The sequence below is a fragment of the Camellia sinensis genome, chromosome 15, assembly GCF_055761805.1.
Source record: "Camellia sinensis isolate YWXY chromosome 15, ASM5576180v1, whole genome shotgun sequence".
Lineage (NCBI taxonomy): Eukaryota > Viridiplantae > Streptophyta > Magnoliopsida > Ericales > Theaceae > Camellia > Camellia sinensis.
This window is the reverse complement of record NC_138975.1, coordinates 140,196,245-140,219,284: the sequence shown is the minus strand read 5'-3', so window position 1 is coordinate 140,219,284 and position 23,040 is coordinate 140,196,245. Positions and strand designations below refer to the sequence as shown.

General features: G+C 30.8%; 2 protein-coding genes across 2 annotated transcripts; both read left to right on the top strand.

Annotated features, from left to right (window-relative positions):
* Positions 1-4,725: 4,725 nt before the first annotated feature.
* LOC114264684 (thaumatin-like protein) lies at positions 4,726-7,997 on the top strand. Its single transcript, XM_028205384.2, has 2 exons — positions 4,726-4,958; positions 7,104-7,997. Exons 1-2 carry the CDS (start codon positions 4,889-4,891, stop codon positions 7,784-7,786), a joined length of 753 nt encoding a protein of 250 aa, XP_028061185.2. The 5' UTR covers positions 4,726-4,888; the 3' UTR covers positions 7,787-7,997.
* An 11,007-nt stretch (positions 7,998-19,004) lies between these two features.
* On the top strand, positions 19,005-21,666 carry LOC145813476 (uncharacterized). Its single transcript, XM_082908933.1, has 8 exons — positions 19,005-19,314; positions 19,528-19,614; positions 19,713-20,016; positions 20,112-20,196; positions 20,285-20,374; positions 20,498-20,749; positions 20,865-21,004; positions 21,085-21,666. The coding sequence occupies exons 1-8, from the start codon at positions 19,050-19,052 to the stop codon at positions 21,269-21,271; spliced, it is 1,410 nt and encodes a 469-aa protein (XP_082765059.1). The 5' UTR covers positions 19,005-19,049; the 3' UTR covers positions 21,272-21,666.
* The last annotated feature ends 1,374 nt before the right edge of the window (positions 21,667-23,040 follow it).

Here is a 23,040-nt window from a genome sequence, read left to right as displayed (position 1 = left end):
GATAATGTTATTATGGTATAGGTGAATAGTTAAAAATTTTATTTTTTCAATTAATTTTGTTAAATAAAAAATTCTGACAGAGAAGTATTTGTAATTTTCTAAACCATAGGGGTAATTCGTATTTTAAGCAAACCTTAAGAGGTATATTTGTAATTTACCCATTATATTTCAATAAGTAATATATGTGACATAATTATCAAAATATCTCTAATAATAATAGAGTGAAGTGTGCAGTAATATTCACATTGACAGACTTAAACAAGAACAAAATAATCATATAATTATATTATATTAATTGAATATTCATAATCATACCGATTAAATTATATTTACGGTTCAATTTTTAAGAATAAATGCATTCTCATTATATTACCCAACAAGACTTGAACATCAACAATTTAAATTACAAAAATAAATCTATGGACTCACAATCAAATCCAAATATTACTAGAGGAAATATGGTCATGCTTTACTCAGAAAAAAGTAAAAAATTATACTAACCTACATAAAATTTGAAAAAAATATCAAACTACATTTTAATTTTCAATCAAGTTCCCTTGAGGAAAAAAATAACAAGATTTATAATTTTAAAATTATTATATTAGTTTTTATAAAATGCTTAATTATTTTTTATCAATAATTTATTAATCATATTGATAGAAAAATAATGTTATATTTTTTATATAGAAATATGTTTTTTACTTATTTATTTTTGTATATTCATATTGTTTGAATTAGTTATAATTTCTTTTATCTTACTAACAATGATATCAGTGTAATTATGCCATAATTGTTAGACTTTAAAGCCTTGTTTGGCATCTACTATATAATCCATCTTTTTATCTTTTTATATTTTTTTTCATCACACCACCTCTCTACTTTTCTGCACATCTTTTCGTAAAAAGACAAAAAGTGCACTTTTTTAGTACACTCCAACCCAACCCTGATTTATCAAAAAAATATAAATAAGTAAGCCTCTGTTTGGGAAGTGGGTTGACTTTTTGGCCTTTTTGACTATTTGAGCCTGGGCTCAAAAGCATGGTTTGGGAATGACTTTTTGACTTTTTTGACTTTTTTTGAGAGAACAAAGTGTAATGATTATGGGTTAGATGTGATGTTTTGTTTGTTGTGACTCAAATAGCCTATTCTGTCTTTTGTGGCTCAAAGAGCCAAAAGAGCCCAAATGAACTCTTCCCAAACGACACCTTAACAAAATAAACCAGTAACCCTAACAAAATAGTGTGAGAAAAGAAAAGAAATGATGATAATCTCTTATCTAGGTAAGAAAAAATAATAATAATTATGTTTATTCACCATCATATATTTGAATGAGTAAAAAACAAAACATATGAGAGAAAGATTATTGAAATTTTATTTTATTCGTTTATATTTTAAACACAGTTTTAATATTATAAATAAACACTTTATTAAGTAACTTGTTTTCCACTAAGCCTCCGTTTGGGAAGTGGGTTGGCTTTTTGGCTTTTTGGCTTTTTTGGCTATTTTAGCCTGGGCTTAAAAGCTTGGTTTGGGAAGGGCTTTTTGGCTTTTTGGCTTTTTTGAGTTTTTTTGTGAGAGAAGAATGTAATGATTATGGGTTGGATGTGATGTTTTGTTTGTTATGGCTAAAATAGCCTATTTTGTTTTTTGTGGCTAAAATAGCCAAAAAAGCCTCCAACCCACCTTCCCAAACGGTTCTCGTTACTTTTTTGTGAGAACTGAAATAGATTTAGGGTATGAATTTAGATAAAAATTTTAAAAATAAAAAAATATATGTGAAATATAAATAAAATAAATTATATTTTATTTACATTTTACTCCTTTTTTTTTAAAAAAAAAATTATGAATCAAATACATAATTTTAGTGAGAGAGTTGTGTAGCCACACCTCAGGATGCGGTGATAGGAACGTTTAGGGTTCAAATTAGGAGTGTTCGCGGATAAGTTATGGTCGAAGAATTTTTAATCCACTATTCGTCCATCGGATTGGAGAATTCAAAAAAAACAATCTGTATCCGTCCGCTGGATTGACGGATGAGGATTGAACAGATTGGTGGATTGCGGATTGATGCAAATTGGTGTGGCGGTTTAAATTTTTACAAATTTTGAATATAATATAACAACTTGTCAATAATTTTTTTGGTTAACAATTCAACTCAACATAACTAAAAGATTATCAAGTAAATTATCAAATATCAATAATAAATACATATAAGAAAATCATGTATTATCAAAACTATTTCATTATTTTTTTTATTCAAAAACTATTTAATTCGATTTTTTAAAATGACAAAATTAAGCCTTATATTTTTTACAAAAAAATACAAAATATCAACACTTACCATTTGATAAAAGAATTTTCAAATTGAAAACAAATTAAAAACACAACAGAATATTTAAACTCATTTTCAATTGAAAATACAAATAGAATATCTAAATAAATTAAAAACACAAAATCTTACAAATTATTAGGGATGGTCGCGGTTTGACAGTTTGGTTGCGGCCAAAGGAATATCAAATCCACCGTCCGTCCAAAATTAAATGGATTGAAAAAAAATCAATTCGCAACCGTCTGCTCGTCATCACGCATCCGTCCAAAATGCGACGAATCGGTTCAGTTAGATCGGTTTAGATGAATCGGAATATCCGTTGCTCACCCCTAATTCATATTGATAGAACAAGGATGAACCTTTAAGGTTTCGTTTGGCAACTTTCAGTTTTAGTAAAAAAATTATTATTAGTTGTCACATCATTTTTCTTATTTTTTTTGTAAATCTTTTCGTAAAAAGTCAAAAAATATTAAAATATGCGGTTACCAAACTAGGCCTAATTTGTAATATAACTTTTTACTAACAATTAATTACATTCTATAATTTTGACCAAAAAAAAAAAAAAATACTGAAGATATCAAAAATTCTATTAAATTTTTTACCAAATGTCTCACATTGGTGTGGGTCATACACCTATGTGGTGTAGGTCCCACACCCATGTGAGACATTTAGTAAAAATTTTAGTAAATTTTTTGAAATCTCTAACATTACTCAAAAGAATATACACTATGGATCCCACACCCATACGAGATATTTGGTAAAAATTTTAGTAAATTTTTTGAAATCTCTAACATTACTCAAAAAAATATGTTTGTTTCCAGTTTTTTGAAACTTTTTTAAAAAAATTATATTTTCTTGGTTTTTTTTACTGAATTTTTTAAATATATTTTTTAAATTTTTAGATACACCTAACATAAACACACTTAAAAATATAATTTTCATGAAAAAATCTTTAAAAAATTCACTAAATATAAAAAAATATATAAAAAAAATGAAAATTCAGTATATTTTTCGTATTTTTATGTATTTATTAATTTTTAAAATATTTTTTTACAAATATTTTATTTTTTAGATATATCTACGTAAGGAGCATTTAAAAAAGTAAAAAAAAACTTAAAATTTTAAAAAATAATTATTAAAAATAAAAAAAAAAACCAAAAAAATATAAAAACTCAATTTAAAAAAATTGAATTTGAAAAAATTGAAATCAAACACGGTGATGTATATTTTTGAGAACAACAATGATTGAGACTCCTATTTTTTGAGAACCCCACAACTTCTTTTGAATTTTCATCATTGATGGTGTGCACTATACACATATATAAGTGAGCCCCACATATAAGGGGTGTTTGTTTCAGCTTTTCAAAGTTAACTTATAACTTTTAGTTTTGAAAAAGTTATTTTGGACTGTTTGATTAAACTTATTTCAAACAGTTTCTGATTCTAACAGCTTATTTTAACTCAAAAAAGCTGATTCTGAGAAGCTGCTTACCCCTTGATTCTGAGAAGCTGCTTACCCCTTGATTCTGATTATCAACTTCTGCTGTGGACATGTTAATTTATAGTTATACTCTTAGATTTTTTTATTTTTTATTTTTTTAAAAATAGAAAAAAACTTAAATAGATTATAGATTATTATTATTATTTTTTATGAGAAATATAGACAAACAAAAAATAAAAATTAATTGAAAAACTTATTTCACAGTTTAGTTAACAAACACTACTCAACAACTTAAATTTATAATTTAACAGTTACACTAAATAAATTAATAACTTCTGATTAAAATCATAATTTATAATCTATTAAGTTATAATTTATAAACTGTTTTAACAGTTATATTAAACGGAACCCTACATCAATAATTCAAAGAGGATTGTGGCCCTGTTTGGTACAGCTTAATTTCAGCTTATTTCAGCTTTCAGCTTAATTTAAGCTATTTTGATGTGTTTGGTTTAGCTTATAGCTTATAGCTTATAGCTTTGTGGAAGTCAGAAAACAGCTTATTCTTTGAGTGGGGCAGGATATGCTTTAAGAATAAGCTGGAAATCAGCTTAAATTGAAAGTTATAAGCTATAAGCTGTTTAGGCATAAGCTATAAGTACTTTCCCACAGCTCTACCAAACGGGACTTGTGAGTCTCTAAAATTCTCATCAAATCACGCATCACAAAACACGGTGATATAAATTTTTCTCATCAAATCACGCATCACAAGAAGTGGTGTGGTTGATTTTTTGATTATTTTAATTTAAGGTTAAATTTTTTTTTAAAATAGATTTTTTAATTTTTTTAATTTTTATAAAAAAAATAAAATAATTATAATTCGAATGTGATATTTTATCTTATTGATATATATATATATATATATATTTTTGTTTTTGACTATTTTAATCCAAATTTTTTTTATGCCAAACAATGCCTAACTTTACTCGCACTCTTTTCTATAAAATCATAAGAGGTTTGGCAGAGTGAAAACAGAGAGAAGAGGGAAGACAGTCTTTCTCTCTTGTTGGACTCATAAACCATCTTTCTATCCTTCTCTGCTTCTTTCATCTTCAGCCATGGAATCACACCTGAGACATCTCTTCATCTTCATCATGTCCTTCACTCTCTTCGTTACCTACATTTCAGGTACTCTCTCTCTCTCTCTCTCTCTCTCTCTCTCTCCTGCACTTTGGTGGTAAGGTGGTGGTTTCTAGTCTCAAGTTCTTTCCTTGATCTGGGCTAATCTACCTAGTTTCTCTCTCTGATGCATATACAAACATAAATACACATACATACACAAACCCTCAAGCTCAAATGTGTTCAATGTCAAGCATTTCTAACAATGTGTGTGTTTTGTTTAGTTTTTCAATGTGTTGGTGAGAATAGATGTTTCTGCAACCAACCATAACACTCTCATGTGGGTTTTTTTACTTGTCTTCTTAATTGTGATCTCCATAACTGAGCTTCTCTCTCATGTGGTTACATATACAGATAAATAAACGATTAATTACAACAAAATCCCTTTGATTGTTGCTAATTATTATTTTATCCCCCTATGATGTACATTTTCATACCTTCAATTAAATATATATATATATATATATATATATATATATACTTTTCTAACGCTGAATTTGGTTATAAAATTTGGAAAGAGATTTAGAAAGAATAAGAAAAAAATGTGTGAAATTATTTGAAATATTGGTATATTTTATTTACATTTTATTTATTATTTATTTATTTATTTATTTCACATTCCTTCCTAGAATGTAATGGTAGAGAGTCTAAAAATTCCATCAAAGGTTTCACGGGGAACTCACATATGATCCATATGGTGTAGGCTGAATATTTGATACATTTGATAAAATTTTTAAGATCCTTCTTAAATCTTGTAACTAAACATAGCCTACCTAAACATAGCGTAAAGTTATTTGTAAATTTGAAATAAAGTTCTAAAAGGTGTGGTTATTCATTTTTTTAAAACTTGTATCAAAGCGAGCTAAAGTCAAAATTTTCATAAAATCAAAAGACTCTTCACTAAATTCTCAACTGCTTTGTATACACCCCCTCGGGTTAAAACAAATTCTTCATAAAATCAAAGATTCTTCACTATATTCTCAACTGCTTTGTACTCAAATTTGATGAAAGTTTGGAAAGGGTAAGAGATGATTCCCCCACCCACTCACCCACCCACCCATTTTAAAACAAATTCTAGAAAATTTTGAAAAAATTGATAAAAATAAAGAAGTAAGGTTTTGAGTGTTAACAACCCCGGTTTAGTCAGTATAGCCGATGGTAGTATAGCTGATGGTATTAGGCAGATATGTACCCATGGTATTAACGGAGCACAAATTAATTTTTATCATATAAGCCGTTAACTGTCTTTTTATTTGTGTGACTTTCAAATTATAGTGTACTAGAAAGCTATTAATTTTTATCATATAGGCCGTTAACTGTCTATTTATTCGTCTGACTTTCAAATTACAGTGTACTAGAAAGCTATGGGAAGCTAATAACACAAATTGATAATTTTGCTTTTGATCTTCGTCCCCCAATCAAACTTTTAAAAAGAGAGACAGAAAGTAGATTGCGAGTATGAATTTGAAAATAAAAATAGAAAATAGGTGAAATATAATTATATATATATATATATATATATATTTTTCTCTTTATAAATTCCTACCCAATACTCCTAAGCTTCTTGTGTTGAGATCATGGATTTTGTTAGAAATTTTTTATAAAAAAAAATAGGAAAATACGAATAAAATAGTATCATTTCTTTTCTTTTTTCTGTTTCACTTTTTAAACTTTTGTCCAGATACATGATCTAACACCGTTGAAGTGGGCAAATTATTAAATATTTCCGAAAATGCGTCTGCACTCTGTAATAAATTATTATTTAATATGATTTTTTTTTTATTGTCTAATCACCCAATATAATACTTCATTATTCACTTTATTTATCAATTATAATATTATAAAATATTAGGTATACATAACCGTTGAACAGAAGTGTTTACAAGAGGTTCCAATTCCTAAACGATAAAGGTGATTTTAAGTTAAAAGTTAATAAAAAAAATAAAAGTTAAAACCAATTATCTTCTATTTTTCGAAAATTAATTTTTACCTAATAAAACTGAACCAAACAGCTTAATATGAACTCTTAAATTAAAATTAGATATAATATGCTGGTATAATCCAACCAAACACCCACAATGTGACTCGTCCTTTACAAATTTGTATAGTATTTTTTTTTTTTGAGATTAATTTGTGTAATGTGTTTTTTGGCAGTCGATGTTTCAGCAACAACCATAACCCTCTACAACAAGTGCACTCACCCAGTCTGGCCCGGAATCCAACCCGGCGCCGGACAACCCATCATCGCACGCGGCGGCTTCAAGCTCCCCCCCAACAAATTCTATCCCCTCCGGCTCCCAGCCGCCTGGTCCGGTCGCATCTGGGGCCGCCACGGCTGCTCCTTCAACCCCGCCACCTTCCGCGGCCGCTGCGCCACCGGCGACTGCGGCGGCGCCCTCTTCTGCAACGGCCTCGGCGGCTCCCCTCCTGCCACCCTAGCCGAAATCACCCTCGGCGCCGAACAAGACTTCTATGACGTCAGCCTAGTCGACGGCTACAATCTGGCTATCTCGATCACGCCGTTTAAAGGCTCCGGGAAATGCAGCTCGGCTGGGTGCGTGAGCGACTTGAATATGATGTGCCCGGTGGGACTTCAAGTGAGGTCGCACGATAAGAAGCGCGTGGTGGCGTGTAAGAGCGCGTGCTCAGCGTTTAACTCGCCGAGGTATTGCTGTACGGGAAGCTTTGGGAGTCCTCAGTCGTGTAAGCCGACGGCTTATTCGAAGATTTTTAAGGCGGCTTGTCCTAGGGCTTATTCTTATGCTTATGATGATCCAACTAGTATTGCTACTTGCAGTGGTGGCAATTACTTGGTCACATTCTGTCCTCACCATTAGTCTCTCCCTCCCTCCCTCTCCCTTTAGCTTTATTTATTTGCTTTCTATGATATGATATACTGTATTAGTGCTTGATTTGGGACTGTTATTTGTGATTTACTAAGCTTTATTACTTGGCTTATATGATAGATAATGATATCGTTAGAACCTTTAATTTTATGAGAATTTTACTGTATTGGTATTTCATATTAGTATTAATTTTGTTGGACTATGTTTCCGTGTCTTCTGGCTCAATTTATATTTTTAATTATTTAGTTATGTCTCAAATTTTAAATAGTAATATGCTCAATGCAATGAGTATTTTCAGATATGATTGATTTGAGAAAAGGGAATTCTTGCGTGCATGTCTTGGTTGGTATGGGTGTTAAATTGGGTTTTATTTTTGAAATTGAAAAAACACTTGATAGGTCTCTCCCATTGGGACAGCTCACTTGAGTTTTATTTTAATGATTTGAATTGTTTATTTTATAAGATTTTTATATGTTTTTTAAAAAATGTGTCATAAATATGTTTTTAAAATTAGATTTTGAAAAAATGAATCAAAAATATGTTTTTAAAATAAAACTTTCATTCTTTTGAAGTTGAAATAATAAAATAAATATGTTATGATTATTGAATTAATTTAATATTTTTTATGAATAATATGTTATAAAATGACTGTTTAAATTATTGAAATAAATTGTACCCACAAAAGCCTAGGTGCAACTTCTTCTATTTGTTTTGAAATCTATTAGGCTTCCTTTTGTTTTAGCTGTAAAGCTAAATTTTTAGCTTAAAATAGTCTATGAATAAGCTGTTCCTTACATAGGTTAATTTGTTTTTTTTCAACTTTTTTGTTGGCTTTATAAGTGACTACACTTCTGTTTTTAGCGTCAAATAAACACGCTAAACAACTTAATTTTATCAGCCAAGGCTCTTCTAGTTGAGTGAGATGGGCTATTTTGAAAAATGGTTATAATTAATTTTTGGGCAAATTACATATACACCCCTCGAGGTTTGGCTAAAGTACAAATACCCCCTGAGGTTTGAGAAATTACAAATTCCCCCCTGAATGCTATATTTGCATAAGAAATTAGGGGGTAATTTGTTATGAAATATAAACCTCAGGGGGTAAATTGTTATGAAAATACAAACCTCAGGGAGCGGGATGTAATTTCCAAAACCTCAGGGGGTATCTGTAATTTAACCAAACCTCGAGGGGTGTATATGTAATTTGCCCTTAATTTTTTGGTTAAAAGTTATTTATAAGTAGTTTTTTTGTGACAGGAAAAGTGGGTTATAATCTAAGAATTAGATAGATTATAACTCACATTCCAAAAGGAACCTTAATGATTAAAAAAAAAAAAGACTGAATTTGATCATTAAACTAAGGGGTGGTTTGGCATTCCCTGTATAATTTATCTTTTTATTTTTTTTATTACATTACATCTCTACTTTTTTGTATATTTTTTTTTATAAAAAAATAAAAAATATACTTATTTAGATCATTTCAAACAATTCCTAAATGAATTTATTAGTCAGCTCATAAAATTTGCCAAAGGAAAAGTCTTAAAGAGACTCGACACATCTTTACATAGATGTGGAATTTATAAAAAAGTGTTATTCACTTTATGAGAAAATTTATACGTTTGCTAAACTTTTTACAACCTGAGTCATGTGATTAGACGACCATATTTTGCTCTCATTTTTTATTTTAATTTTTTTTTAATCACATCATTTTTTTATTTTTTTATGTGTCTTTTTATAAAAAATTAAAAAATTCTAAACAACTCTTAAATTGAATGATATTACAAGTACAGAATGATTGAGTGCCGTTTTGGAAAGATTGGCAAAACGCCACATTTTTTATCCAGGGAAAAAAAAAAGCTTCCGGCCAAAAACGTTACAAAATTCATTTGGAAAACCAAAAAACGCAAGTGTTGAAATTACAAATTGAGGCCTATGACAAAAAAGTGAAAAAGTAAAAAATAAATGTTGAATAAGGGTATTTTGATCATTTTAATTTGATTAGATACCATAAATAAATATTAAACCAAAAAGTTAAAAGTCAATTTTTTACTAACTTTTCAAAACATCCCTGAATAATGAGATTATTAATGTTGTAATATTAAGTTGGAGATATTAGTTAATTAGAATTAAATATTTAAATTATATAAAAACTTCTGTTGATTTTATAAAATGAACGGGAAATGGTTTTTTAGCCACCAATATATGGCATTAGACTAGTAATTTCAACTCACCCATCGGAATACACCATGAAAAAAGATTAATAGTCTCATGAAATTAACAATTTTATACTGTTTCTCTACAAATAAATATGGTTTTAATTTAGGATTCACATGTTGCTAATTTAATTTTTTCTGTTTAAACTTTCAATCAACATGACCTTGTATAAAAGCAATGGACACATTTTTTTTTTTCCTGCGCATGTTCCCCGGTGGCCTCCATCCTCCGAGTGAGGATCCTCTCCTTGCAGCTTCTGTGCTTGCGCCCGTCCTTGCAGGCCTTCGGGTCTACTTTTAGGCCCAATTTTGATAATCCGAACCGTTTATATTTTATGATTTATTCAGTATATCATACCTGTAAAAAATCAAGTTGATCGGATATCAGAAAGCATATGTTCGGAAAACTGTTTATTAAATTCTTTAAAAAATAGTGTTTAGTTCAATTTTTCAAACACATACTTTCTGATATCCGATCAACTTGATTTTTTACAGGTATGATATACTGAATAAATCATAAAATATAAACGGTTCGGATTATTAAAATTGGGCCTAAAAGTAGACCCGAAGGCCTGCAAGGACAGACGCAAGCACAAGCTTGCAAGGAGAGGCTCTTGACTCCCATCCTCCTGATCATGTGATTGCGCAGTTTGAGTTTGTAATTTTTTTTTAAAAAAAAAGTACTTTCCCTTTTTCTTTTTGTCTTTTTTTTTTTTTTTTTTTTTCATTCAAAACGAAAAGTAAATTCGGAGGGATGGTTCCTTTTTTTTGGGGGGGGGGGGGGGGTCAAACTTTCTTTTTTTAATTGCGGTCAAATACTTTTAATCAATTTTCAGTATCTCCTACTCTCCAAATATGTTAGATGAATTAACAAAAATTATCTGTGTTGATGATAAAATTAGGGAAATTTGATAAGAAAAGTTTTAGTTTTAAATCTGTAATTCAATTGATGTTTTTACCTCAAAAAGTCCATGTTTTGACAAGAAAATAATTTTATAAACTATTTTACCCGCTTTTTAACTAGACTCTCTGAAAATCTCTCATATTGGGGGTGTTTGAGAAGAAGAGGTGGGTTAAAATGATTTACTAAAATATAAAATAAGTTAAAATAGTCAATAAGACAAAATATCGTATCTAATTTATAATTATTTTAATTTTTCTTTCACAATCATCAAATTAACTAAAAAAAATGTTAACCAACTTTTCAAATACAAATATTTTAATCAAGTTAAAATAATTAAAAAATTAAATAGTCAACTTCTCAAAAAGGCCATTATTGTCTATGTTTACTTCTCTTAACTTGATATTATTGTCCTTAGGCCAAAAAATAATAAACATGAACATTATATTCATTCTGTATTCTAGTCATACATACACGTCATAAAATTAATTTTGGACTTTTATAATAAAAATCAAAACTTTATCTGCTGGTGAATTCTTGGCTTCATAGATTGATTTTGATGAGGTCAAATTTAAAGCGGTAAATAAACAAAGCCTCTGTTTGGCAAGTTAGTTTTCAGGCTTTTTTGGCTATTTTAGCCACAAAAAACAAAATAGACTATTTTAGCCATAACAAACAAAACATCACATCCAACTCATAATCATTACATTCTTCTCTCACAAAAAAAGTCAAAAAAGCCAAAAAGCCAAAAAGCCCTTCCCAAACCAAGCTTTTTAGCCCAGGCTAAAATAGCCAAAAAAGCCAAAAAGCCAAAAAGCCAACCCACTTCCCAAACCAAGCCAAAGTCATTTGTGAACCGATTTGAACTTGACCCGGTAAAGATTCGTTTGAATTCAATTCATTAAATTTTTATTATGTTCGATTTTAAACTCGAATTCGTTAAAATTTTAATAAATAATTCAAATATATTACTCGGCTCGTTTAATATATATTTAAATAATAGAATAATGTATAAACAATAGGATGAATATGTTATTTATAAATTTAAATAATACAAATATAAATAATAACTAAAATTATATATATATATATATATAATAATGGTGATAGATATTATTATTTTGATAAGATATTGACTTTTTCTTTTGTGTACTTATATATATATATATTGTATATAACTGTATAATCAAATTTTCGATTGTAACTTTAGTCTTATACGCAAGTATGAATTTATAATTTTTTTGGCTCATTAAAGCTCGTGAACAAACTCGAGCTCGAGTTAAGCCTAAACCAACTCGGCTTAGGTTCGGTTCGTTAAATTTTTATTGAATTTGAGTTCGAGCTCGAATTCGTTAAAATCTTAATCAATAAGGTCTAACATACTAAAGTTCGGTTTGATTCGGCTCGTTTGCAGTTCTAGTCAAATTATATAAAAGCAATAAAAATGTATGGTAGCAAGTAGAGAGATAAATTTCGAGTTAAAGTTGGAGTTTCGTTTTTTTTTTAGATACAACGGAAATAAAAAGAAAACACAGGCCTAGGCCCTTTCACAAGACATGCCAATCATGTATGCTACTAGGAATTCCCTAATAACAGCTGATGGTTCATTGACCACTTAGCCTCCGTTTGGCAAGTTGGTTTATGAGTTTTTTTGGCTATTTTAACCACAACAAATAAAACATCACATCTAATTCATAATCATTACACTATTCTTTCACAAAAAAAAGTCAAAAAAGTCAAAAAGCCTTTCCCAAACCAAGCTTTTTAGCCCAGGCTAAAATAATTAAAAAAGTCAAAAAGCCAACCCACTTCCCAAACGAAACAGATCTCTTCAAGTTCAACAACACCAAATTTGGAGTTTCGTTTGATTACTTCATTTGATCAATGTTTATATTAGAATTGGACCTTCGTTCAATCATTGTTTGATTGTTGAATATGTAATCAACAATCAAATAGTTACTGAACTATCATTTATAGATTAATTTATTTTGATTTGTTCTAATAATATATGTCAAAGTGTTTTATTTTGCCGATGTTCTATTTAAAAGTGACAGTAAAATTTTACCCTGAATTGCTATCATAATATGTAATTTGTCATTTATTTGTTGATGTTCTGTTTTAAATTAACAGTAAAATTTTACTTTGTTAAAATTATTATTTCAGTTTACTTTGTTAAAGTCATATTTTTGTAATATTTTATTAATAATTGTAGTGACTATGGTGTTTAGTGATAATGATGATATTTTACTATAGTAAACTGTGAATTAGAATAAAATTTTACAATAAAACAAAGTAAAATTTTACGATTTACATTAATTTTGATTGTAAAATTTTTACTATTTTGTATAAAAGAAGTTAATATTCAACTTAGATCTTATTTAATAGATCTTGATGAAAGGATTCTAAAAATATTAATTTTATTAAAAATCGATATCTAGATAAAAAAAATTATATCATTTTAAAGTTTAAATTGTTAAATTAGTTGCTAAAAATATTTAATAATGGGAATGTGTACAGAATTTTAATTTTAATTAATTAATTAATTTATTTATTTGGGGAAGCATTTCTGTTGCAAGACTGTAAAGTGAGGGTGCAAAGTAAGAATGTGTAAATAAAGTGTGAAGTATAATTTATCCAATTGATATCTATTCTTTTACCAAACGGAAAAGATTTGCTTTGTTCTATAATTTGAATTGGAAGTTGTTGCTTAGATTTATGGGACTTATCAAAAGTTCGATTGTGGTGATTTGAGTTATTTATTTTGAATGTATAGATTATTTATAAAAAAAATTATATTGATTTGATAATTTTATTTTATTTGTTTTAAAAAAATTAATAGTAAGTATAATTTTAAAAATAAGGGTCTTATTTTTTAAAGATACATATGAAAAAAATTATATGATTATGTTATTATTAATAATTTATTTTATTTTAGCTTTGTTTAGTATTGGCTACCGTAACAAACTTTTTTGTGTTGGATTTTTTTTTAAGGTCCCTAATAATAACAATTTAGAGGATAAAGGACACACAAAAAGATAGTGATGCCTCACGTCCCTGAAACAACTTGGCGCGCGTTTTTAATTATTTTGTGGACCAAAATACCCTCGCCAAAATCAACACAGAACCAAACTCATTCCGACGTCTCAGTTACATTCCAAACATCCAGCATCTTCACGAACAAGAGAACAGCAGAATTAGGGTTTCAACATCATCTGCACCATCGACATTACAGCTTCGTTATCTTCTCCAAAAATCATTCCCATTCCTTCCTCACAAATTTCTCTGACCTAGGTTAAAGCTTCGTTTTCACTGCTCATCATCATCTCAGTCCATCTTCGTCACGTCGCATCTTCATCGCGGGCCATATCAGCTCATCATTCAAGTTTCATCCTAACTCTGGTTAGTTTTTCTACAATACAACTAGATTTTCTCTGGAAACACAGTTAATAGCATTTTATAATAATCTTTCATAAATTAGGGTTTCAATTTCGTAATAAAAAGCTACCTGAATTTGAAAAAAATTATTTCTGTGTATTTTGAACTTATTCTTCAACATGTTTGTGTGATTTTATCTGTAAATTTCTCTGGCATTTGAATTTCTCTGATTTTTTATTAATGTAATTTTCTTCTTTCAATTTTCTCTGGCATGTTTATTTTCACAACAATTTTTTGTGTTTTTATCTTATTCTTGAACATGTTTCTGCAATTCTGTCTATAAATTTTCCTGCTCCGTAAATTTCTCTGTAATATGTATTTTTAATTGCAATGTCTATCTTAATCTAGAATGTCTATTGCTTTCTTGCCTCTGTCTTAGGTTTCTCTGGTATTTATAATTTTCTCTGACCACATCACATCACTTTCCTCCCTTGTGTCTTTGTCATTTTAAATTTTCTCTGGAATTTTAATATTGTGGACTGGAATGAATGTTTCTTCTTGGAATTTTCTCTGCCATATGTACTTTGAGAAAAAGTTATTTCTCTGAATTTTGATCTTATTCTTGAATATGTTTCTGTCATTTTGTCTCTGAATTTCTCTGCTTTGTAAATTTCTCTGGAATATGTATCCTTCTCTGCAATGTCAATTACACTCATGCCTCTGTCTTAAGTTTCTCTGGTATTTATAATTTTCTCTGACCACATCACATCACTTTCCTCCCTTGTGTCTTTGTCATTTTAAATTTTCTCTGGAATTTTAATATTGTGGACTGGAATGAATGTTTCTTCTTGGAATTTTCTCTGCCATATGTACTTTGAGAAAAAGTTATTTCTCTGAATTTTGATCTTATTCTTGAATATGTTTCTGTCATTTTGTCTCTGAATTTCTCTGCTTTGTAAATTTCTCTGGAATATGTATCCTTCTCTGCAATGTCAATTACACTCATGCCTCTGTCTTAAGTTTCTCTGGTATTTATAATTTTCTCTGACCACATCACATCACTTTCCTCCCTTGTGTCTTTGTCATTTTAAATTTTCTCTGGAATTTTAATATTGTGGACTGGAATGAATGTTTCTTCTTGGAATTTCTCTGCCATATGTACTTTGAGAAAAAGTTATTTCTCTGAATTTTGATCTTATTCTTGAATATGTTTCTGTCATTTTGTCTCTGAATTTCTCTGCTTTGTAAATTTCTCTGGAATATGTATCCTTCTCTGCAATGTCAATTACACTCATGCCTCTGTCTTAAGTTTCTCTGGTATTTATAATTTTCTCTGACCACATCACATCACTTTCCTCCCTTGTGTCTTTGTCATTTTAAATTTTCTCTGGAATTTTAATATTGTGGACTGGAATGAATGTTTCTTCTTGGAATTTTCTCTGCCATATGTACTTTGAGAAAAAATTATTTCTCTGAATTTTGATCTTATTCTTGAATATGTTTCTATCATTTTGTCTCTGAATTTCTCTGCTTTGTAAATTTCTCTGGAATATATATCCTTCTCTGTAATGTCAATTACACTCTTGCCCCTGTCTAAGTTTCTCTGACCACATCACATCACTTTCCTCCCTTGTGTCTTTGTCATTTTAAATTTTCTCTGAAATTTTAATATTGTGGACTGGAATGAATGTTTCTTCTTGGAATTTTCTCTGCCATATGTACTTTGAGAAAAAGTTATTTCTCTGAATTTTGATCTTATTCTTGAATATGTTTCTGTCATTTTGTCTCTGAATTTCTCTGCTTTGTAAATTTCTCTGGAATATGTATCCTTCTCTGCAATGTCAATTACACTCTTGCCCCTGTCTAAGTTTCTCTGGTATTTATAATTTTCTCTGACCACATCGCACCACTTTCCTCCATTGAGTGTCTCTATCATGGTTAATTTTCTCTGCTTGTGTATGTAAATTTTTCTTGCATTTTAATATTATGAATTGAAATTTTCTCTGGAATCGAAATTTCCTCAAGAATGTGTAATTTTCTCCAGAATGTGCATTTTTCTCTGGTATGTTTATTTTGTTCAATTCTTGATTTCAATATGGTGTACTTCTCAGTGCCATGTTTACATTACTTTGTTTATTTTATCTTTGCTAATTGTGGAATGCAAATTTTCATTCACTTGCCATGTTTACTTTTTTCTATCATTCATTTTCTCTGGTATGTTTACTTCTATCTGTAATTTAAAAAATTATTGAAAATTCCTCTCCCATGTTTATGATGCTGTGTTGATTTTCTCTGACATGTCAAATTTTCTATAATTTCCCTTATCTGTAATTTTCTCTGGCATCTCCAATTTTCTCCCTTATCTGTAATTTTCTCTGACATTTCCATTTTTCTCTGGGATTTAATATTGACATCTCTATGCTTTAATCATTGTCTAGAAATGGCAAAACGTAAAGGCAGCAAAACACCGGAAACATCAAGCAAAAAACAGAAACTGTCTCAGTCTTCTTATGGACTAGGATCAAAAACCAGCAGCAAAACACTAGAAACACCAAGGAAGCAAGAACAACTCTCTCAGTCCTCTTATCATCTAAGATAAAAAACCAGCACTAAAACACCACAAACTCCTTCCCAAAACACACAAGTCCAAGCTGATGAAGCAACTAGCATCCAGATGAGTACCCCAACTTCAAAAGACTCAAGCTCAAGGGGGAAAAAACCTGTTAAACTCCACAGAAAGAGAGCTCACTACAGCATTCAATTCCGATCCAACCTCTCATCTATCGTCTCCTTCTTTCAAACACTTAAATTCAGTTCAAAACATCTTCTAGAGCTTCAAAAGACCCCATTCTGGTATTTGATCCAAGCTCTAACCAGTGGAAGGATGGATCCAAAGAAATCTAGGAAATCCGATGATGATGTAGTTTCCATAATCCAATGTTACAATGAAAAAACAAAAGCATTCACAGTTGGGAAGAAGAACCTGACATTTACAACAAATGACATGACCTTGATTTTTGGTTTGGAAGAAGGTAAAGGAGCCATGTCATTAAGATACTCTAAAAAGCCAAAATCTGCATTCCTCAGGAGAAGATTCCAAAAGGACACAAGGCTCACTGGTCCTGTTCTTAAAAATGCCTTGGTCAAAGCAATGAAAGGCAAGCAACCAACTAACTTCAAAGATGTAGCAATCATTGTTACATTGTACTTGTGTCTCACCCTATTTTTTGCAACAAGTGGGAATTCAATAGGTTGGGTTTTTATAAAGTATGTGGAACCTCTTGAATCAATGAAACAGTATGATTGGCCGGAAGCAATCACATCAACATTGATTGATTCTATCATGGCATTGCACAGAACTTCAGAAAAAGTTACGGGGTGTGTCATTGCATTGCTGGTAAGTATAATATCCATTCAAATTTGCAGTTATCATACTTACAAATTTGTGCGTTTACAAAATTTTATTTACTTTCATTTTCATCACAGTATTGGCTATGTGAACATGCAACTATCATTGACTCAGAAGACAGTAACACAACAGACTTCCCAAGATGTGCCAAGTGAAACCTTCAAACCTTGACGAAACAGCTGCAGAAGACACCAGTCCACTCTCTTGCACCTCGACAGGTTAGATTCCTATTGCTACCGAAATCTCAGTGAAATTTCAAAATTTCTCTGACCACTGCTTTGTTTCCCTCCTTGTGCATTGATTGATTAAGATTAATTTTCTCTGAAATATCAATTTTTGTTTTCTTCTTTGTTAACCACTGGTCTATTTCTGCCATTGTAATCAATTTTCTCTGCCATCCAAATTTCTCTGACCACAATTGTAACACATTAACTTATATGCCCTGATTCATTTTCTCTAATATCTGAATTATGTTCTTTGTTACATAATTTTCTCTAGCCCATCAAATTTTATCTCCTTGTGTGTAATTTTCTCTGCCCATAACTTGTGTGCCTTGCATCTTTGATAAACACTGTTTATTTCTACCATTCTAATGAATTTTCACTGGAATTCAAATTTCTTTGACACAAATATAGTAAAACATTAACTTATAAACACTGTTTATTTCACTGTTTCATAATTTTCTCTGCCCCATAAAATTAACTCCATGTCTCTAATTTTCTCTGGCCCAATACAATTTTCTCTGAAGTTTATTTCCAATTAGTATCATTTAGATGAATTTTATTTTCCTTATTTGAATTTTTTCTCTCAGTGAATTTTGTAACATTTCTCTAATAAAAGAGTCTCCTGTTACAGATTGATAACAAGCAGCTAGTCAAAAACCCATCTGAGGAGTTCTGTCTTGGCAAAAAGACGAAGAAAGAATTAAAAAAGGCAATTGTCATATTCAAGGAGACATTACAAGATCCATCTGAAGATGGAGGGAATGAACAAAAAGAAGGCGACACAGAAGAATACGAAGCCAGCAATGGACAAGAACATCAAGCAAGCAGCACAGAAGAAGAAACCACCAAAGAAAGTGAAGAAATAGAACCAGAAGACAAAGAACAAAATGAACAGAAAGAAGAAGACACTGAACAAGAAGATGAACATGAAGATGAACAAGAAGAAGAGAACAAGGATGAAAGTGATGAAAAAGAAAATAATGAGCCGATGGACCAACAACATGATGGCATTTGTGGCTCAACAATGCATCAGACTGAAGAATTTGAGGAATCAAAGGATGCCCAAATTGCTGATCTACGCCAAAGACTGAAGGCACTGTCTCAATCTAAAAAAGAAGAAGACAGAAATTGGATGGAATTACTTGCTGAAAAGGATATTTCAATAAGAATCCTGACATCACATAACTCAGAACTTCAAGAAAAAGAAAGCACAATCCGAATGAAACTAAGGATGTTGGAGGTTGAAAAAGCAGACGATGCAAAAACAATTCAACAGTTGAGGTGTTCAAATTCGGAGCTTGAAACTGAAAATGCCAAATTGCATGAACAAGTTCAAGAACTATCTGTCCAACTAGCAACACAACCATACCGAACACCAACACAACTTCAACCACAAGGTCAGTGAAAATCTTGAGCCACAAAAAGTTATGTCCTTGTGCCATCATAACTCAGAGAAATTTTTATTTATTATAATTTTCTCTGTCATTGGTAATTTTCTCTGGAAGTTATATCTCTCTCAACACATTAGTTATATTTCTACTGCTCATTTCATTTCTCTGTATATTTTCTTATTCCATTTTTGGGGCTTGTTTGATTTTCACTGTGTATAGTTGGAATGCAACTGGAACAACAACCAACAACCCAACAAGAGCAAATGCCACACAAACAACAACCGAAACAAAAGAAGAAACTCTATGGTAACTGCAAAATATTGAATTAAATAAATTTACATATTGAAATATCATCTGTTGCTTCAGAGAAATTTCACTTTTCCTAATATTTTCACTGCCTACAGTCAAAAAAGATCCCACCTCAATGATAAAAAATTTAAAGGCAAAAGAAAGGAAGGAAAAGCAGCATGATCCAGAATTCCAATATCCGAAAGTTGCGAAAGTGACTAGAGCTTCAAAACAAGCTGCAAAACAAGTTGAGCAAAGCACGAAGGACAAAGAAGTGCTTGATGCTGATGCATACGTCTTGCCTCAACCTATAAACATCACAAAATCTTGGGTCTTTCCACAAACTCTTCCCATTTCAAGATTGATAAAAGATCATATAAAAGACATCTTGCAGCACATATCAAATGTGTCTGGGCTTGAGTAAGTACAACAAACAAAATAGAACATAACAAACAACAAATTACAAACTTATGTTGCATTAACAACAATTCAATCCCTTCTTTGTCATCTTGTAGAGCTTTAATTTGGACAAGTGAGTTGAATATCATTACCTTTGAAGACATTGGAAACCTCATAAAGCAAAAAGAAATTGCCAACAATGTAAGTCTTTCCCTTTCATCAACATTTCTCTGCAATGTTCCATCAGCCTTTATAAAACAATATTACAATTATAAATCATATTTTTCAGGTCATTGATGGCTATGGAGAGATCCTTTTGGCTGACCAAATCAGAGAGAAACAACAACCAACCTCATTTTTTTTCACATCCATGTGCTTAGTATGTTACTACTATTTTATTTGATTTTCTCTGGAATTTACTTTCTACTTTCTCTTCTTAATATACTTCTTGAAGTCAGTTGTGTCACTAACAAAACCATTTTTTGATTTTCTCTGAGCACAGAATTTCATCAACATGACAGAAAATCAAAGTTTTCGAGTGTCCTTATTTGACAAGCATATTGAAACAGCATGGAGGAACTATAGGTTCCTCCATTTCCCAATAAATACTGGAGGTAATGAGAAGTCCACACAGGGAAATCACTGGACCTTGCTTGTCCTGGACAAACAAGACAATTTATGGAGGTTCTACAACTCACTGAGGCCAAGGAGGGATGACGCAGAAGACAAATATGTCAAAGATGCAAAACAATTGGTAACGAGTGCAAATTTCTCTGATCCATCATCATCTTTATGTGATGATAATTTTCATAGAATCCCATTGACTTGTCCGTAAATTTCTCTGTTATATAAAAATTATTTTTTTGCAGCAAGATTACGTGGAGAATTTTTTGAAAGCTTGTCTTGAAAGAGACGCTCAATCACAACCCTCTTTCAAATTAATTAACTCACAAAACACAAGTTATGACTTTGAGTATGTCAACAATGCTCCACAACAAGAAAGCGATTCGTAAGTTTCATACATCTATAAATAAGATAATTTCAGTTGCATGTTTCTTAAAACTAACCATACCTATAATTTGTATGCAGTCTGGATTGTGGCCTCTTTGTCTGCTATATAATGAAACAATATAGCAAGCATGAACCTATCAAATCCAAATTGTCCACACAAGAGATAAGGTTGATAAGGGCAGAACTCATAGAGAGATTTGTGACCGAAGTTGGCCGGTCATGGACTGAACCAATTGAAATACCCCCAGAAGAACCACAAATGTAATAGTGAAACTAGTGAAAGGAAGACAATGTACATATCCACACAGAGAAAATTGTCTCACATATATGTATATATCCTTTCTTGTTGATACATTGAAGGAATGATGATCCTTGACGTATATGTATATATCCTTTCTTGACTAATCTAAATTTCATTTTTTTTTTTATTTCGACTAATGTAAATTTCAACAATTGTCTGCCAGAGAAAATTGTCTGCAGAAATTTCTCTGGTATAAACTACCAGAAATTCACAGAGAAATTTAACTTGTATCGTCCCAAGGGGATGCCTATATGATCATGTAATCTGTAAAACTTTGTGTTGGTACAAAACAATCATCAAACTCAACAAAACACAAAGCACACAGTAATTTTATCTGCCACTGGAAAATTTCATTGCATGAATTTCAAATTTCAGAACACAATGCCCATATAGTTTTCTCTGATGGTGAAAAATTTCTCTGGATGAAAATTTCTCTGGCTTTGACACAAATTTCTGAGTTCAAGTGAGTCCAGAGAAATTCTTCCCTGGTCCAGAGAAATTCTCAACTCAGAGAAATTCTCAACTCAGATAAATTCCAAAAGAGCTTGATTTTGTTTCTTGGTTGTACAATAATTTTTTGAATGCTCTGTCTGCTGTGCACATTTCTTGAAATGATTGATATGAAGCTACCAGAAATTTACAGATAAATTTAACTCATATCTCACCAAAGAAGGTGCCTATATGATCATTCAATCTCTAATGCACTGTGTTAGTACAAAACAATTATCAAATTGAAAAAACACAATCCACACAGTACTTTAGTCTGCCATTGTCAAATTTATGTGGATGAATATGAAGCTTCAAAACACAACACACAGAATTTTCTCTGCCATAGGAAAATTTCTCTGGATGAATTTGACAGGTACTATAAACCCACTGCCTATAGTATATATCAACAAACACACTTTAACTGATATTGAAAAATTTCTCTGGATGAATTTGATTGATATTATTATATACACTGTCCAAAAAATAAATTTCACAAAACAAAATACACAAAGTAATCATCAAATGTATTATTCCATCAATAAAATGTATAATCCTCAACTATTTAACAAAGGTTCCTTGCATGTCCTCTTATTATGGTGACCAATACTCTCACAACGACTACACTTAATCACCCTTTTAAACTCTCCAGTAGAAGCAATTCTGTTCTTCTTCGGCCTCCTAGCAGGTCTCTTGCTCAATGGAGGTAAAATCATAGCATCTTCAATGCTACACACAGGTTTTTCAACAGTTGGAACTGGGCCAATCGAAAAGGAGTATGCTTGACGATACATATCAGCATGAAAAAATGGTTCAACAAATGAATTCAAATTCTTTCCACTCCTAAAAATTGCAGCAACAGCATGTTGACATGGATACCCATTTATTTCCCATTTTCGACATGAACAAGTTCTCAACCCAAGATCAACCATAACCGAAGGAAAACAATGCACTTCAAAGACATTATCAGATGATAAACTCACATTCCATGTCCTCCCTTCCAAAAAAGACTTCTCCAACACACTATCCATACGAGGACACAAAATTTTATTCCATTTACTAGAGAGCAGCCTCCTATCAGACCTCATATTCATGATTTGCAACCGTATCATGTCCACCAAATTTGTTATTGGCAAGTGCCGAGCTTTTCGTATCCATGAATTGAATGACTCAGTAACATTTGAATACATCTCACCATAACGTTTCCCTGCAAAATATGCATCACTCCAATTTTCATATGGTAAACT

Bases quoted from the DNA above. Each gene is read 5' to 3' on its own strand.
- LOC114264684 (XM_028205384.2), top strand. From the start codon at position 4,889: ATGGAATCACACCTGAGACATCTCTTCATCTTCATCATGTCCTTCACT. The intron at 4,959-7,103 runs GTACTCTCTCTC...GTTTTTTGGCAG, and splicing joins CTTCGTTACCTACATTTCAG to TCGATGTTTCAGCAACAACC.
- LOC145813476 (XM_082908933.1), top strand. From the start codon at position 19,050: ATGGAATTACTTGCTGAAAAGGATATTTCAATAAGAATCCTGACATCA. The intron at 19,615-19,712 runs GTAACTGCAAAA...CACTGCCTACAG, and splicing joins ACAAAAGAAGAAACTCTATG to TCAAAAAAGATCCCACCTCA. The intron at 20,375-20,497 runs GTATGTTACTAC...CTCTGAGCACAG, and splicing joins TTTTCACATCCATGTGCTTA to AATTTCATCAACATGACAGA.